The sequence below is a fragment of the Poecile atricapillus genome, chromosome 5, assembly GCF_030490865.1.
Source record: "Poecile atricapillus isolate bPoeAtr1 chromosome 5, bPoeAtr1.hap1, whole genome shotgun sequence".
In the NCBI taxonomy this organism is placed as follows: Eukaryota; Metazoa; Chordata; class Aves; order Passeriformes; family Paridae; genus Poecile; species Poecile atricapillus.
In genome coordinates this window covers 12,231,701-12,250,291 of record NC_081253.1, presented here as the reverse complement: position 1 = coordinate 12,250,291, position 18,591 = coordinate 12,231,701, and the positions used below count along the sequence as shown (strand labels likewise).

At 42.1% G+C, this 18,591-nt stretch overlaps 1 protein-coding gene across 5 annotated transcripts; it reads right to left on the bottom strand.

Moving 5' to 3' along the window:
* Window positions 1-21: 21 nt before the first annotated feature.
* LOC131579427 (leucine-zipper-like transcriptional regulator 1 homolog) lies at window positions 22-17,417 on the bottom strand. Of its 5 annotated transcripts, XM_058839320.1 has the most exons (10): window positions 16,866-17,417; window positions 10,443-10,499; window positions 9,927-10,121; window positions 9,109-9,188; window positions 8,239-8,317; window positions 7,323-7,439; window positions 6,694-6,740; window positions 5,818-5,938; window positions 4,724-4,910; window positions 22-4,385 (listed from the first exon to the last, which is right to left on the bottom strand). In XM_058839320.1, the coding sequence occupies exons 3-10, from the start codon at window positions 10,102-10,104 to the stop codon at window positions 3,719-3,721; spliced, it is 1,476 nt and encodes a 491-aa protein (XP_058695303.1). In that variant the 5' UTR covers window positions 10,105-10,121; window positions 10,443-10,499; window positions 16,866-17,417; the 3' UTR covers window positions 22-3,718. The 5 variants fall into 5 exon arrangements, with proteins under 5 accessions (XP_058695303.1, XP_058695302.1, XP_058695304.1 ...); XM_058839319.1 differs by lacking the exon at window positions 10,443-10,499; XM_058839321.1 differs by lacking the exons at window positions 7,323-7,439; window positions 10,443-10,499.
* Window positions 17,418-18,591: the final 1,174 nt, after the last annotated feature.

Below are 18,591 nucleotides of genomic sequence, written 5' to 3'. Positions count from 1 at the left end.
TGGGACACTGGGTTGCTGCTCTAAACTTAGCCTGTTGTCAGTTAAAGCATAGCTTAAAGCAGCACCTAAGCTTGCAGGTAGATGCTAAAGAATGAAATGCCTTTTTTCCAAAAGAGCTGAGATTGGCCAGGAGGACTGTCAGGTGTCCAGTGCCTTTGCAAACCAGTCCCGAGGTGTGTGCCCCGAAGAAGAGCCCGAGCTGCCCGGGGTGGTTCCAGTGCAGGCCAGTTAACTGAGAGCCCTCACTCTTGTCTCCAGCAAGGGGCTGGGCTGTGTTTTCAAGTACAGCAGCATTAATGATTGTTTAAAGGAAACTGTTTGCTCCCAAGCCCTGACTGGCTAAATGCTAAAGAAGGCAGCAAAAGGGAACTAAACCCTTTGATCATCTTTGTTTCTCAAAAACTATTTGGAAAGTATCAAAAGGAAGAAAAATTACTCCATCCTAATGACTAAGATCAAAAGAAATAATTACTCTTGTGGCATAATTTGCTGTGTAGGTCAAATTGTGATCCCACTGATAAATCACTGAGTTGTTCTTCAAATCCACTTGCAACTTAAAACAATGAAACCTCTAGGTTTTTCTACTATTAACTGAAAAAACCTCCTTTGAAGAATTTAGAAGAAAATATTTCTGCCATTCACACATTTTAATGCTCAGAAACTAAATGTCAGTTAAAGACAATGAGTTTGTTGAGGTGCTTAGCAATGATCAATTTGTTCCCTTATATACAATTTATGATACAACAGCGCATCTTGTGTCTCAGATGAGGTTGCCAAGAATGCTGCATCCTTTTGTTTTTGTTCTGTGGATTGAATTTCTGTGAGCATCTCAGATATGTGCAAGGTTCCCTGCTTTTCAGAGATATTTAGAACAGCATCAGTGGCAGCCCCTTCAGTCCCAGCTAAAAATTGTGTGTTTTGTTTTGTTTCTAAATATTGGCCTCTAGCTGGAGTAATTCCATTCATTATTTCATGCAGGCCACCACCGAGCTTTCAGATGGCAGCACCTTTTAGTCACTTGCTTGGGCCTGGGATGAATTCTCATTAACTTACTACAGTTATGGAGAAATATCTTAAACACATCCACAAAGGCTCTTTCCTTCCTCTCTGAAAAGGTGACTGCGGTGGGAAAAGAGGCGTGAGGTGCTCTGTGAACCCTTTTTTGTGTAGCTGATAGCACTGGCTGAGGTCTGAAAGGGGGATATGACCCAGGAAGTGTCACAGTGGCATGAGCAAGGATTGTGTCCCTAGGTCTGGACACTGGAGGGTACCTGAAATATGGGTTGTGCTTGCCCAGAGTGGACTGAGGTGGCAGACACTGCTCTGGGCATTTTTGGGATGCAGTCACTTCAAATCCCAAACCCCCTTCCCTTCTAACTTGAGCTCACCCTTTTTTTTTTCAAGACCTGGGAATGGGCCCCAAGGGTTGACAGAGCCTCCGGTGGCTCCAGCAAAGCTGCTGTAGCACAGAGCCACACATCAGGATCAGGGCTGTCTCCCCTTGCACAGCATTGCTGGGGCCAACTGTGGCTGAGCCTCCCAGGAACCAGCCCTGAGCCCCCCATCCCTCCAGCCAGGCCCTTCCCAAGCCCCTGCTCTCCTCCTGTCCTGTACAGGGGCAGGGAACAGCGCGGGGCCCTTAGGGCTGGCTCGAGAGGTTTGGCATCTTTCAGGGGACAGGGTGGGTGTGGTGCTGCCGGTGCCCCCACCTGACCTGGCACACGGGCAGAGCCCAGGGGAGGGAACAGGGGAGATGGGCACGCTCCAAGCTGCTTTTTCCTGCCCGTGCCAAGCCATTGCCTTTGGGCTGGCTCGTGTCCCGTCTGCGTTGGCTCTGAGTAAATGTTAAACCCTTCGTGGGGCTGCCAAAGGGAAGAGAGTTTGAGGGGGCAGGAAGAAAGGAATGGCAGAGGCTGGATGGCATTTTCCTGGGGCTCTCGCACATCCCCAGGATACCGCTACCTGCCAGGAGGCCCTCATGTGACTTGGAAAATTCACTGGTTTATTGTTGCCCTTTCCAGTTAAATTTCCTTCCCTTGTCAATCCTAGATAAAAGGCTGTATGTTACGGCAGCTCTCAGGATAATGCCAAAACAGACATGTCAGTCAGCACAAGGAAAACAAGCTGCTGATCTAAGAGTGCAGCGCTGAGTACATGCTCAGCTCAGTCACTGTATTGATGTCCCAAACAAACCTCTGCAAACTGGGAAATTCTTGCTCTAGGAGGAGAAATTCAAAGCCTGGGCAGCCCTCGAAGCCAGCTGAAATGCAAGAAAATGACTGGGACTTGCAGAATCTCATTCCTTGGTCAGAAAGGTAAGGTTTTTTGTTCAGTTTGAAAGCTCAAACACATATTTTAGACTCATAAAGGTGAAAATGAGCACACAGTGATAGGAAACAGAGCAGGCTTTATTCACATGGCAGTGTACAATCATCTCTGTTTCCAGGTAAGGGTCATGGATGGTCCAAATAACTCCTAGGTAGCTTTTTGCAAATCCGTCTATAATTTTCCTATTGAATTCATGTGACAGTTACTTATGAAGAGATGATGAAAGTATCTGTAAATATTCTTGAAATCTGTAAATGGCTTGAAAGGCATTGTTCCCATGACACTTGAAAAGTGAACTTTTCAAATATTTGGCAACTTACACTTTAAGGTAATTTCAGATACCAGCAGCTCTTACAGACAGTAAGCTGATGTTCTGTCAGAAGGCCAGTATTTAGTAACTTCTATGGAAATAAATGCTTTGAATGCTGGATAATATTACCTTGCAAAACAAGCAATTTTTCTTTTCAGCAAATTAAAAACATATATGAGCTCAGAATTTACTGGTACAGAGGGGACATGTGTAACAAGTACTACATAGGGTGATAGAAGAGAGATGGAGTTGGAAAAGCAGAAATCCCTTTGTGGCTAAAATATGAGCAAGCAGTCCAAACAGCCCATGTTTTGTGCCACTCCATCAAGCCCTCCTCTTTCTGTTCCCTCCCCACCCCACTGTGGGAAATCAAAACATTTTGATTCATTCATTTAGTCATTAAAGCCAACACTCATTTGGTACATCCTTTGTTCTTACAGGTATAATGCCCTTTCTCTGGTCCTTGCTGATGATTTTCAGGGAGCACTCATTGTTTCACTTCCTCAAGGTTATACACAATCCTTGAATATCTTCTAGAATTCAGTTGCTGATTTATCTGTTGGGTTCCTTTGTCACAGGCCATCTCATGTTGCAAGTATATTGTGCAAATAACACTCAAAAATATAAAATCTTTAAAATCTTAGAGAACATTCCTATTAAGAATAATTTAATCCCTCAAATGTGACTGTGTTTCTATCTTATGCCAGTGCAAGATGAGCAAGCTTTGCCCCTGAAATGGCATCTTGTGGAGCCAGTATGGGCTACTGCCATTCTGATTTTCAAGGCAGCATTGGCCATTGCAATTTGAAAGGGTATGAAGTGACCAGGAGAAAAGTAACAAAAAGAGCAGCATTCCAACAAGCTCCTCCCAGAAATCACAACTTACATGCAAGTTGTGACTTAAATATATGTCAGGTTTTGTTAACATTGTAAAAAATCTGTTCGCAGCAAGTATGAGAAGGTTTAATTATTTTTTTCCCCAGCATGCTGATAGGAAGCTGAAGACAGTTGCAAGCAGTTGGTTTTCCACCTACTGCCACGGTGGTGGAAATTTATTCCTTCACTTTGCAAGCAAAGCAATCACAAGCAATCAAACTCCATTTGCCTGAAGGAGATGTCAGAGAAGCTGGACAAAGGTTTGCCCCCGATGAGCAGCAGTGTGTTGGTACAGCTGCTCTCACCCCCTGTGGCCGCACACCCACAGCTGGTTCTCTCCTCTTCACCCAGAGCCTGAGCAGCAGCTAAAGCCTCTCCCGAACAAGCCAACAGATGGAGAGATTTGTCCTTGGACAAACAGCTCCTGTCTCTGTTTGGGCCTAGTCCTGCCTCTGAGGTGGTCTGGAAGGCAGGGAATTCTGCTGGCTCCAGGGGCAGGCTGAAGGTTTTCATTTCAATGGCATTGCTCCGCTCTGTGGTCTGTGGGCAGAAGTAGCTGCAAAAGCCAAAGTGCCTCGGGATGGGCACCAGCTGGGGATGGTCCTTCTGCTCACTCTCGCAGTGAGTGGGGAATGTATCAATGAAATCTGAGGTAGTTTGGAAATCTGCACCAATTCCTAAGATGCAGTGATACATTTTGGGAGAAAAGTTTCCCTTTGTAGTACTACTGAGCTTCTTCCAAGTCTGTGTATGGAAATGATACTTCCAGAGGTCATCATTAGGGCTGGAATTTGAAATCCCTCCACCAAAAATCAGCATAGAGTCTTTGCAGACTATTGAAGCATGACCTACCAGCGGAGGAGGTCCTTGGCTGAAGGTAAGAGAAACCAGCAGTTAAGGGGAGACCAACAAGAAACTTAGCACTGATTTTAGCTTCTGTTTTCCTTTTGACTCAGAAGGATGACTGCTGAACAGCTGCATTGGGACATCAAAATTACACTGCTGACAGCTGCATCAACGCCTTGCCAACAGCTCTCCCGGGCAAAGCCAACTGGAGCCCCAGGGAAAGCAGCAGCGCTGCATCCTGATCTGAACAATCCCCACAGTTACCAAGAGGGCATCGTCTCCCTCTCCTCCCACACACAGTATCAAAGAATAAGTTTTATTCTCTTTCTCTGCTCTTTTAGTGTAACAAATAGAATAGTTTACCTTGTTCTGATGCTGGACCAGCTGCTGCTTCCAAAGTCCCACCTCCACAAGTCCCTCTGTTCAGTGAGCCCCATCAGCCCCCCAAAGAGGTACATGGCTGTGTGATAAACCACTGCTGAGTGGCCGTGCCGAGCTCCGGGGCCGCTGCTGTGACAGGGGCTGGAGACACACAACCACTTCCTTGTATCTGAAACAAAAATACTGATTTATTGATGGATCAAATTTACCCTGACTATTTGAGAAAGGACTTACTTCCTGGAGGAGGCAACTATTCAGTTGGAGAATAAGGGTTTCTGCTCTAAGCTTATTATGAGTTAACAGCTTAAATTCTGACACTGAACAAGTGCATTTAAAAAAATCAGTTTTGAAATAAACTTTTAATGAAAATGTCAGATGCTGTGTGACAGATGCCATGGAAATTTTATTTACAGAGCAGTTTTTCCTACAGCTTTGTCAGTTCATTGACTCTGACACAGAAAGATACTTTCCTGGCTGTTAGAGGGGAAAATCAGTCAACAAAAACATTAATTCATTAATGTCTATGCTTATTCTCCCTGTGAGGGAAGGAAGGATGAGATAAACCCATCATTTGTTTCAAAATAGTGACAGAATGGCCATCAGATAACAAGTTACGCATTTAGGAAATCTCTGGGAATCGTCTGGTTTGCAATAATCAGAGTGGTAATGAATATGCTAATAAACTATCTTCTGTCAGGTTTGGCTTCCCATGGTCAGTTGGAGATTTGAAAACAAAAGATGGCATTAACAGGCTGAAATCAGGGTCTCTGCTGTATCTGAAAGTCTTTAGTAATCCTTGAAGAATTTTAGTGAATAGTAAACAAGTATTCTCCCTGATTTTCAGCTCTAAAATTGGCAAATACTGCCAAACTTATTCCAGTGTAATAGTCTAATTAATTTCAGCCAGCAATTAATTGAATTGACAGAATTTATCACTAAATGTTCTCGAAGAGAATCCAAAACTAACTTAGAGCATTCCTACTGATGAGAATTTTCTTAGCAGAGCAAGCCATGCTCTCCTGCTGCAGTTGTTGTTTTACACTGGATCAAAACCTTAACCTGCCTTTTTAACTTACCAAAATGGAATTCCCAAAACTCCTGAGAAATGCCTTTGATGCCAAAGTATCCCCCATAAATGTACATGCTGGAATGGTACACGACTGCACTGTGACCTTTTCTGTTAGCTGGTGCAGAGCTCTAGAACAGTTCAAAATTAAGATAAAAACCTATGAAGTCATATCAGCAGCAATGTCTGTCTCAGAAATACACCTATTTTTTTTCCCCACAAATGACCCTGCAATCCCAAACTTTCTCTTGATTCCTCCATCAAGCACAGGCTACCAAAGTGGTAACTGTGTCACATCTTAAAATTTTTTTGGGTGTAATTTCAAGGTATAGAATGATGAAGTTTCAGCAGCAAAAAAACGAGTGATTCTTAATGTGTGTAGTGATACAAAACCAATCTCAAGAGACCAATCCATAAATGCTTCCACTCGAGTTTCAATTAGAAGTGGCAGTAACTTGGTGAGTCCACGTGTTCACACTGAAGAAATGAAAAATGCTGCAGCACTTCACATTCCAAAATGTATTAGCGTGGCTGCCAATCTGTTTTCACAACCCTACTTTTAAAAGCACAGGCTTCACGTATGGTTCCAATATTCCATTTAAAATTAGTTTTCTTGATATGGATTTCAGAAAAACAGAAGCAGCAGCAGAGGAGAGGACTTAACTTCTTACATAGGACTTAAAATTTAAGAGCAGTATTTTTAAACACTGTTTTGAAAAAGGAAAAAGCCTTAAGTTATTGAAAGTGCAAAGAAATAAAGTATAGCCACATGTCTCTGAAGAGATGAGATTGGAACTGTTTGGGGGAACATATTTCAAAGCAATCTGTTTAATCAACAAAGCAACAGGCATTTGATTCACACATTCCCCACTTCCTGGCTCCTTACCTCCGTCTCTGCTGGTTCGTTGCAGCTCTCTGTCCATCTTGCAGAATCTGGGGGATCGAGTTAATAAAGCGCAGTTTAGATCCCGCACCACAAGAGGACACTCCTCCCACAGTAACTGTTCGAATTACACAGCTCATTTTCAAGGAACTCTCGTCCTGGTGTTTTCTACTGACAAGGCTGAAGAAATCCCGCTAAGACAGCAGCACCAAGAGACTTGCAGGAGACACAGTTTGAACAGTTTTCCTCTATCCTTATCTGATACCAAATCACACAGGTACCACACTGTATTCTTGTTTCCTAAAGCTATATTTCATAATGCAGAAGTAACCTGTGACTTCCATCATTTTCTGAACTTGTAGGAATCCCAGATTTCCCTAAGGATGTATGACTCCTGCTTACCACATACACCTTATTAAGGCAGGCTAATTCTTTCTTGTTCTTTTTCATAGGTCCCTTAAATAGCCCTCAAATAACAGCCAGCAATCACAGATCTGGGATCGCTGTGAAGGAGAGGAAATATCAGATAACCCAGCACCAGAGGTACAATGAGAAATCAGTGCAGGCTTGCATTACTTAAAGCTATTCTTGCCAAAAGATTTTAAGTAATAACCATGAAACAGACACACAACCTATGTTGAACAGCTCATTTCCAATTTCCACTGGTAAGTACTGGGAGTAATAAGATGCTTTCTCCTTTAAAATATATTCTGAGGCTTTTCTTTCTTCCAGCAGGTTACCTCTGATAACTGGTGGAAAACACAAAGGAAGGATTGAAAAAATACCATTGACTTAAGGTTACATAGGGAAGTAGCAAAACAAGCCAGGAAACTTAAATCTTGGTCTGGACACAAGATTTACTATCTCAAAAAGAACTGAGCCTCTCTCTCCCCACTCCCGATGTGACATCCAAATGACAGCCGTTACCGTACACAGGATTTCCAAAGGGAGAATCCATGGTGTATGACATTGCTATTAAATTCAAATGCTGCACTGTTTTTTTAGAATACACACTTATGAGATCCTAGATGTTTGTTCTTAGGAGAAAAAAAATCCATGTTATAAAATGTTGATGTTAATTTCCCACCTTTTTGTTTAATTATATTTGATTTCTCTTAATCTAGCTTATGTGTTTCTTCAGTAAAGGTACAAAATGAGATACACTTTACTGATCTACATTCTTCTATAAGAGCTTGGTTTTTAAAATATATGTGGCATAAAAAATAAAAATTAAATAATACATGAATTACCAGGTTTTATAATCATATAGTAAACTTAAGAGGGAGAGAGGGAGGAATAGAAATTCTGAAACCATAAAATACATCAAATTTTCCCATAAAACACTCTCTAATTGAAGTAAGACCTGTGTCTCTGATAACAGCCTTATTTTGAGGGGAAAATATGCACACAGTTTTACACACATTATTTGTTGTAAAGCTTAGGGAAGGCTCTGTTACAAGCAGCAGAAAACAGTTTGAATCTTACTATTTATTACTGCTTAAGGACTTGGAATGCCCCATGGAAAAGACTGGCTATTGTGTATCATACCAATGTCATATATCCAGAGAGGAGTTTTTGCTTGTGTGAAAGCAGAATCCACCATCCCACCAAAAATATACAGGCTGCCCTGCAAAATGCACAAATATTTGTCACTTACAGGAAGGCACATAGCATAAAACTAGTTTTAAAAACAATTCTTAAATGTAAAGGTTGTTATCAGCAAATTATAGTTAACAATATGATGATCTTTTAACAATTAGTCCCAAGAAGCCACCAACTTTTAATTATTCTCTCTTTATTCTCTCCCAGTGGGAAGCCCTGAAGAACATTCTGCTGTTTAACGGGGACGGCATTTCAGAACTGCTCATTCCTTGTCAGCCTGGGGCAGCTTGAGAAATTTGGGAATCTGGAGCTCTCTTGAGGCGTTGCTCAGGTAATATTGGATTATGCGTGTTTATAGAAATATTTCATTGTGTTGTAGCTCCTGATATCCTAAATTCTGTCTTCCCCTCACAGGCAGGACTGTAATTCTTACTTTCCTTCACTCCCCCGTCCCTCTTCTACGCGAGTTCTGTAGTGAATGTTTTTATGCTGTAGCTGATCATGCAAATGAATTCAGAGCAACTGTTACAACTGCACAGATAAGTCAGAGAATGTGCTGCCAGGGTCTTTATCTGGTATTACTGCTACTTATTGAGCACTGACTGAGGAAACCAGGGGGCTGCTGCAGAGCTGAATTACAGTCACTCTGCTCAGAAAGATTCCCAAACATTGGTACAGCTACATCCAGAACTGCACCAACACAAGAATGCTTTCTGGGCATAGTATTTCTGTACATAATAACCTATGGCATTTTATTGCACTGTATAGTAGAAAATAAAATGCCAGGATATGGACAATATAATTTTGGTCTACTACCTTATAAGCCACCATTGAATGTTCTTCCAGTTCTTCTGGACCATCTCTTGAGCAATCCAACATTTCCCATTCATTTTTCACTATAAACCAAAGCTGAAGTTAAGACAGTGGTGCAGTCAACGCATAAACAGTAGGGAAAAGGTGAAAAGGTGAGCTTTGAATGTGGCTGTGCTGCTTAAAATGAATTGTTTTTTCATCTTTCCTCTGTTCTCCCAAAAATTAAATATATGCATTTTTCTATTTAGCAAATTTAAATATAATAGTAATAGTTACATTTAAATATAATGTTATTTGAATATAATGTTACTGCTTGAATTTTAATTGTTATCTGTGTGACAATTCCATGAGCATGAACCCCAGCACAATTCTGGTTTATTCCAGTAACAACTGAACAGGGAAAACCAAACATCAAGTCAAAAAATACAAAGGCTTACATTTGATAGTGCATCGATGCTACAAACCTACAAAGTATTGTATTCACATGTTCCCTTTGTGCACTTTTATATGCATGAACTATCGCAGTGTTAGAGAGACAGGAGAGCTCATTGATATCCCTCGCTATAACCAGGATATTTTAAATGACTCAGTATTTCTGGTCGAGAAAAAAAAAAACAAAACAACAAAACAAATGGAACAGAAATCAAAACTTTGTGGGACACCTGCAAGCAGAGCAGATACCCCCCATCTGCCCAATGAACAAAAAGAAGTTTATCCATCCCTGTGACGGAAAGACTTTAAATGAGGATAACCTGCTAAGTACAGAGCATCCTCAATTTCATTGCTTGAGTCCTGACTCACAAGAGAAGGGGCCAGCTCACCTGTGTGGTACCTCCAGAAGTCGCTCAGCGTGGTGCTGCCGCGCCCTCCGTAGAGATAAACAAACCCTCTGCAGGCAGCACAGGCGTGTTTGTAGCGGTCACGGGGACGCGGCTGCTGCGCGCCCGCCGCTTCCCACGCACCGCGGGCAGCTCTGCCTTTCATGCTGAGAACCAGCATCTCACCCAGGGATCAACCTGCAAAGGGCAGCCGTGTTAGAGCAGGGTCCCAAAATACCAGGGACGGGGCCTAAACCCTGTTTGGTCTGCAAAAAGGACAAAAAAGGGAAAAAAGAAAAGTCTCCACCTTACGATAAAATGTTACCGTGTTTTCTTTTCAATCCCATCAAAAGCAACATTAGATAACTTTGTCCGTCTGTGATAATACAGTAACTTGCACAAAGCACCTGAAATTCTGACTGAGATTGTTGTATCAGTGAGGTTGGGGCAGGAACATTCCTGGAGCTGAAAGCTTTCCAGGGAATGTCAGTGAACTGAAATGAAGCTCCAACAAATTACATTTACAATACTAAGGCCTGGTCTTTTTTCATAACTAAAGGAGTACTTTAGACAAACCTGAAAAAAAAGCAAAAAACCTCTTTGGAAGGAGTAAATATTACAGATGGAAATAATGCATTAGCAGTTATCCAGAATTTTATCTTTTATCTGTAAACCTGCTGAAATGAGGATGCATCTGGAAAAAAATTACACCAGCCTTTCCCGTGCCACAAGATGTCACTGTGTTCTGTGAAGACATTAGTACCAGGAAAATGTTCTTCTATTAATCCTCTTCAAAACAGTGGCTTATTTTAACATAGATTATTTTATAAAGCACACCCAAAAAACCCCTCCCAGCATTAGACCAAATTTTGGACCGTGTATTGGTAACGTGTCTGAGGTGTCACGTCACCAAATGAGGTGTCAATTCCAAGGCTTTTCGTGGAAGCCAGATTCCAGCTGCACTGAGAATCCAGGATGGAAATCAATAAAGAGTCATTTACCTGATTGGTAATGTGTAAGTCCAGGGCAAGTTGCACTTACCTTGAGAAAGAACAGAGTAAAACAAGCTAGATACAAAACCTGGTTATATTTCATATTAATATGAAATTATTGTATCTAATTTATCATCCAATTAATTTCTAAAATTTACAGTTTTTAAGACTGGAATATATTCAGTGACAAAAAGATGCTAGAGAGTCTCTTGTAGCATATTCAGGCAAGATTAACTACTTTTTTTTTTTTTTTTTATGAAAACCAGTATTGTAAGCTATTACTGTAGAAACTGAAGTATATTCTTTGTATGTTTTCTCTGAAGGAATACAAAGATGGGTGGCACTTACTAAGGGTGCATTTCTCATGTCCAGGGGAATTAGCAGGTATGAAGTAATGACACATTATAGGTGTGTAAGCATAATGCTTTCTGGCATCCCATTGAAAAGGGAAAAGCAGCTGAAGGCATGAAACAGGGATTACCTCCCTAACTCTGCCAAGCTTCTGAGCAACCACAGCCAAATCATTCACTTCCACAGCTAAATGGGGACAGTCACTTCCTTAGTACAACACTTCAAATTTGCTGATACAGTGCAGTGTAACTGTGCCAAGGTATTACTGCTATTGATATCATTTACTCTGAAAAGGGTGATAGGTTACTAATACTTTACAAAGGTAAAACAGGCTTGTCCCCTTGCGGTTTGGGGTTTTTTCTCAGTTATAAAGCTGCTTATCCTTCTTCCTACATAGATCTGTTTTTCTTCCTCCAAGCCTTGCCTCCTATTGTACAAACATTCAGAGACGATGACAGCCCTGATTTCATATAACAGATTAGCAACAAAGTCCTGTCCAGTTGTTTATCTAGCCAGCTGAACTCTTGCAAGGCAGGGAGCAGGGTGGAATGACAAAAGACCAAGCTGGGATGAAGTGAATGGGTATCTCCTCCCAATCACACCTTTGAGCATTGGCTCACCCTTGTGAATCTCGGCCATTTACTCTCAGCTAAAGCATTCCTGGTAGCAGATCTACAGTCCCTAACAATCAGTTAACTGCTCCACTTCAGAGCTGGGGGAAAAAACCCACCAAATTAATCATGAATCTTGCCTTTCATCATTGGTATTTTAAACTGCAAATTTGACTCCCAGATTGCCTCTCTGTAGAACCCAACCCACCACAGTTCATCTACCGTCAACCTTAGCAGTCCCATTTCCAAAGAAAAGCTGCTCCTCTTCTGAGAACAAGGTCACTGAGCCTTGTCCTTTGTGTCGTGCACCACTGACCTCAGTTTCAACTTGATATAATATCAGTTATCCAATAGGAAGCTCTGACTTCAGAAAAAAAAATCCAAAAAGACAACTCTGAACATTTTTATTCAGCTTTTTTTTTTTTTTTTCCCCAGAACAGCTGTAGCACACACAAAAATGTCTGCTGCTCTCCAAAGTCTTCTGCCATTCCATCCTAAAAATAGCTCCTGTGCAATCAATCCCAATTGTTAAAGGGCTGGAGGAGCTGAGTGGAGGGCCTGGAGAGCTGCAATTAGTGCAGTAACTATAGCACTGAGTGTGTATCAATTAATGGCGCCCCACTACTGTTTCATAATACAAATAATTCAGGAAATGTAGCGAGACAGGAATTACTTCAGGAAATGTAGTTTATATGTTCATTATATAATTATTTATATTTCTGATAGATGTGGTTTCTCAGACAAATGATTTATTTATTTAAAGTATTGCTTAAATAGATCTTCATTAAAGCTTTTTTCTGTCTTGGCCCCTTGATTCATTTCCATCTGTTTTCAATACACTCAGAAAAGTTTCATTTTTAAAATGATCAAGCTTTTTGGAATATAATGAGATGTGAAACCACTCATATGGGGAAGGGCCCAAGTAGGAAATCTTGTTCTGTTTTGGGGCTTTTTTGTTAATGACCCACTTTTCTGAACTCAAGCCTTGAACCTTTCCAGGCAGAACACTGCATTTTCTCACTAGGCAACTTGATGTTTTACTGCTCTTCAAAAATAATAACAGATCTTCCCATTTGTATTTATCCTAGAAACCTTGGCTCTAGAGGTGGTTTTATTCTGTCTTTTCTAATGGGACTCCCTGCATGAATGAGGAAACTCTGGAGACTTGCAAGGCCCTTACAAAGTTTTAGAAACAAACCCAACTTGTTTAGAATAGAGAAAAAGGTGCTTTTTTTTCCAGTATATCATGTTTACTTGCAATGCTTCACTACGTGTGATACATTTAGTATCCTCTGGTTTGTGATTTTATTTTTTCCTAAACAAAAGATAACCTGAACTGTTTCTGTGGCGGGGTTTTTTTGCTTTGTTTTTTTTTTTTTTTCCAAAATACAGGAAGTAATTTTCAGATATGCTCAGCTTCAGAGTTTCAGCCTGAAAGTATGAATGGCTCTAGGACTGTAGAATGTCTGTGACAGTTCTGTATTATTAGCATTCTGAACTGAAATAAGGGCCTGGATTTGCCACGTGTTGTAAAACTTGCAATTACCACATGACTGAGCTTACAAGTGCAGGAGTCAAGACAAAAGGAAGGGAACAGAAAGAGGTTGCTTCTTACAGGGAGAAGCTGAAAGACAGAAAGAGGGTTTGTAAAATGACAAAGCAGAAGACACGGCTCCATCCTGATTTCAGGCTTCAGAAGAAAGGTACTTTCAAGTAAAACAATAACCCCTGTTGTCTGAATAAAGCTTAGAGCAGACATACTAAAAACTGACAGAAAAACTGCGAGGCTTTTATTTGAGTAACTCTGTTGAATTTTAACAAGTTTAGGGCAGTTTTCATAAACATTATCACTGGTAGATCTCAGTGCTTCAAAATGCTTTTTGACATGAACAGGTATTTTAAAGGAGGCAATTCTTCTGAACCAGCCACATATAATTATAGTTTCTGTACACTGTAAGGCTCTGTGTGTAACTGCTCCTTCTGGAGAGAGCAGTGCCACAGCACCGAGGGCATTGGCACCTTCACTGCACAGCACAGAAGAGCCTCATCGGTCTCTCCCAGAGAAAAGCTCATTGCCTGTTTCTGGAGCTCTGCAGGCAAGATACTGCTTTTCTTTAATTCAGATCACATTAATATTAAAGCTTTAATTTTAGAAGTTCATAATAAATTTATGTTTGCGTATCATTCCAAAATTAAAATTTGCAAATTGATATTATTAATATATTGTCTTTTGTTTCTTTCTAGAAGCTTTCACCCAGAAATGAAAATCCTTAAGTCATTAGTGTTTTGTAGCACTATTTAATCTGTGTTACAAAGTGAACTTTTAAGTAGTAATAAAATAACTTATTAAATAAATATAAATATATGTAGCTGTATTTTCTATATGCTAGATATATTTCTTATTTCTAAGTAAATAAATACAAAAATACAAACTTGGTTTAGAATCATTCAGTAAATATTTCATCTATTTCCCAAATATGGTGGAGGAGGAAGTATCTGTAAAAAATAAATTCAGTATTTAAAATATTCCTGGGGTTGTTACATTTTTATATACACTTCTAGCATATGAATCAGGTAATTGCCTTTCCCACTGTATTTAAATATGTTTTATGGTACAATGAAAGTTAATACATTTTTACCACCTTAGTTTCCTTAGTAAATTAAAATTTCATTTGATGGGGATTTTTAATTTGGTTTTGTTTGTTAGTTGTTTGATAGGTTTGAGGTTTTCTTTAAGAATGAGGCTTTTTTACCACCTGAAAATTAGAATATATAGTTTTGATTAGTAGATCTCTCCAGGTAATCTGTTAATTACAATTTATATTTGCAATTAATCATTTAATTGCAGCTCAATTTTGAATGAAGTTTCTGAGAAAGAGCTTCCTTAAATATACATCCATGGGTGGCACAAGTATAGCATGTTATGGATATATAAATCCAGGGCAGCAGCCATGTCTGATCAAAAATTTATGCTCAAAATTAATGGGGTTTATTATTTATTTATTAATAAATTATTATTATTTTTAATGGGTTTTATTTATTAATGGTCCTTAATAGGATATTTACTTCAGAACCTAATCTGCTTATCAAATTGCATTTAGGGTCCCGTTGGTGACTCCACCCACAGGCAGAACTCCATCTCTGCTGTGGTCTCAGCACCTAAATGGAACGGACGCCCTGACTGTGAAGTGTTGCTGCAGCAAGGCAGCTCTTCAGAAATTACCGCAGACAAACAGGTGATTTTGCATCTTCTAGATAGAACAGAGGGAGGAAATACAGTTCCTGGTCCTCAGACTTTATTATAAAAGAAATGAGAAATTCCCACCATGTTCGCAGGGCAGTCTGAAGATGTATTTGGCCTTTTACCCTTTCCTTGGAAGTCATTTGTGCTGTCACCCCTGGAGCAGGTCGTTTCAATGCATGGGTCATCACCCTTCCCCCAGAAATAGCAGTTCTCAGTGTTCCTAGAAGGCATCATTTGGGGATTTCACAAAAACTAACTGGCTGGATTCTTTCAAGATGCAGGAGGCAGATGCCCTGGAGATTGAATGTAATAAATCTGTCCTTAGGTGTGACTGAATGCATCTTCTTGACAGCTTGAGACCCGCTGCTGAAGTAACTTCAAAATACTTTATTTCCTAAGGGAGACTCTATTCACACTAATTCACAAAATTTTCTAGGTTGGGAAGAAAGACTCTGGTTGACAAAGGAGTCAGTGGCTGCTCAGCCTACTCTCCCAGACTACTCTCCTCAGGCACGAATTAAGGTAGTAGAGTATATACCTGACAGCTGAGAGTATATCAGGGAAAAGCTATTATCTTCCATTAAAAAAAAAGCTGCATTGAATTTTACTTGGTTGTTCTTTATATCCCCTGACTGAAGAAAAAAAACATCTAATAAAACACTATGTCACACTTAAAACTTAATGCCACAGTTCATGGAAGATAGACATTGTGTTTTTCTTGTCCCCATGACATTTTGCCCTTAGACAAACATGCAGCAATGAGATAGAGAAGACATACAAGGCTATGAGAATAGCAGAAGCTGTAGCTTGAAGAAATATAAAGGAGGAAAGAGAGGGCATTTAGCAATGAGAAGAATAAAAAGTTCCAGCTGGCAGATATTAAAACATCCAGATATCCTGTTAGAATCAGTATGAATTTAGATGATTCTGTATGGGAGAAGTCATGAGAGACTTGTGTGAGAAAGACTCAGATGGCACAACTGGAATGACTGTCAGTCATGACTGGAGGAAAAGCTGAGTACAAAAAGATCTTTTATAGGGAAGATGAATTTGCACCATCAGGTGAAAGATGGTTGCATAAAAACATGATATAATTGCATAGCTGGAATAGATTGCATAGAGAGGAATAGCTGCATTTTAGGCTGGCAAGGAAAACAAAGGTGTCAGCTGACAAACAGCAATAATAACTGTGGTGGTTCACAATAACCTTGATGCCAACAGTTACTGGGCTGCACCATCAAGTGGAAAAAAAACCAAACCCACATAATTTCAATATATAAAAGAGACAGAAAGCATATGAGTAACTTTACACATACACATTGTCGCTCCAAATTCAAATGGAATTACTCATGTGAATAAAACCAGTGATATGCATGAGCCTGCACAATGTAGCCTAGATACCAGAGCAAAAGAAGGACCAACTCTTTTGTCAGAAGCCTGAAAAAAATGTTTTGCAAGCTGTTTTTATATTCAGACTCCAAATGACAAGGTCCATTTTGGACTGGAGTCCAGCCTTCTGAAAAATTCTCACTCCCAGCTGACATGGTCCAGTATTCATCCCAAGCCAGATGCACTTTGGCTTGCGTTTTGGATGGTTGCATTTCTTTGTTTGTCTTTTGCTCGATAGAAGGCATTTTGTGCTTTATGCTCTTTGACTGTGGAAGAGGGAATGAGCAAAAGGAGGGTGGTGAATCTCCTAAACTGGAAGCAGGCAGCAAGAGCTCTGGCAATTCCTACCACAGACCTCCTGCGCAGCATCGCGGAAGTGGCAGGTCCCTGTCCCCACGGTCTCCTGGCTGCTGAGCGCTGACGGCGCTTCCTTCCTTTCATGCGCTTTGTTTCTTTTCGTACCTTTGAGTGGAAGCGACTTTGTGCACAGCTGCACACAGCTGTAGCGTAGCCCCGCTGTCCGGCGGTACCGCGGTGCGCACGGCCGGGCTGTGCCGGTGTTCCCCGGGCTGCTGGGCGTGCATGAGCGCTCTCAGTGCCCTCACCGCCTTCCCTCTGCTCCCTTCTGCCCCTGCAGCTCGGGCGCTGCTCCTCGGCGGGCGCTGGCAGGCCTCAGCGCCCTCTCCTCTGCTCCCCACCACGGCTGGGCCTGTCTCCTCAGAAACGGGGGCAAGGAAAAGAAAAGAAGGAAAAATAGTCCCGTGAGCCGGCATGCGGCTGGGGTGCACCCAGCCTGGCCGCGCCCGCCGCCGCCCCTCGGGTCCGCCCCAGGCACTCAGCCCAGCGGGCAGGAGGGAGATCCCGGACCGCAGCCGCGTCCCGCCCGGCCGGGAGCCCGCGGCAGCGACCCCCCCTGCCCCATCCCCCGGGGCAGCAGCCCCCGCCCTCCCCCGGCCTCACCCTCCCCTCCCCCGGCCTCACCCTCCCCGCCCCTGCCGCGGGCGGCGGGGCTGGAGGCGAGCCCGGGGCGGGCGGAGGCGCGGCCGCTGCCCGGAGCCTGCGCGGCGCCGCCGGGGCCGCTCGGGGCCGCTCGCCCCGCGGTGGGGACGCGCTCGGGGCGGGGTCCGGGTCTTGTCCGTGTCCCTGCGGCCGAGGCACGGCCGGAGCGGCGCGGCGGAGGGGAGGCTGAGCCGAGGATGCGCGGGGTGCTGCGGGCTGTGTTCCTTGCGGGAGGAACGTCTCCTACTCATTAACTGCCCTGTTAGCCATGGGGAAAGTGCAAAATCTGAACGCAGCCAGAAACACTTATCTATAACTTTGGGGGTTTCTTTCTGTGGTAGCGGCGGTGGGAAGGGGGAGGACGGAGAGCGGTGTTTGTTGGTGCGCTCCGTTCCAAGCCCTTTCAAGTCAGCGTTCAGCCCAAAGATCCCTTTGCAGGCTTTTCACTGAGCCGCAGCCCCAGCGCTTGCTTGGACTTGTGTCCTTGGCTTTCTGTTCAGCTGCCACCGGCTCGCTTTTTCTCCTGTTTCTCGTTTACAGCTACATAAGGCTTCAGAAAACAGGAATGAAACTCCCCCACCCACACGTGCATCTATTTTCCATGCTGATACATTTCCCTGCTTTGAGGTGGAGGCTACTGCTTTCCCCTTAGTATTGTTCCTAAAAAAGAGAAAGAGCATAATTACTTCTTACGTAGCTGCAAGTGAGGGCCAACAGATAGATCCAATCTGTAGTAATGCAAAGCATATGGTCTGGACTATATAAATAATACAAATGCATTTGATTTTAATATATAATGTATAATATACCTGACCGTAGTAGTGACGTGTGCTTCTGAATTTTTTCATTCTAGAACTCAGGTGTTATTGAGAGGCCAGTCCAGAGCTACAGTGCAGCACTTGCTCCAGCCTTAATTGTGTTCTCCTAGGAATTAAAAAAAAAACCACCAACAACCCAACAACAAAACCCAAACCCCAAAACAAACCCACACATATTTCATAAAAAGAACTCTGAGATCATTAGCTAACATTTGGAAGTCCCTCAAATTAACATGCATGAAGGACTGTGGCCAAACTCCCACT

Coding starts and splice junctions, on each gene's coding strand:
- LOC131579427 (XM_058839320.1), bottom strand. CDS start 10,104: ATGCTGGTTCTCAGCATGAAAGGCAGAGCTGCCCGCGGTGCGTGGGAA. Junction 5,939..6,693: donor ACGAACCAGCAGAGACGGAG/GTAAGGAGCCAG, acceptor GAACTGTTCTAG/AGCTCTGCACCAGCTAACAG. Junction 4,911..5,817: donor GTTTTGGGAATTCCATTTTG/GTAAGTTAAAAA, acceptor TTTTTGTTTCAG/ATACAAGGAAGTGGTTGTGT.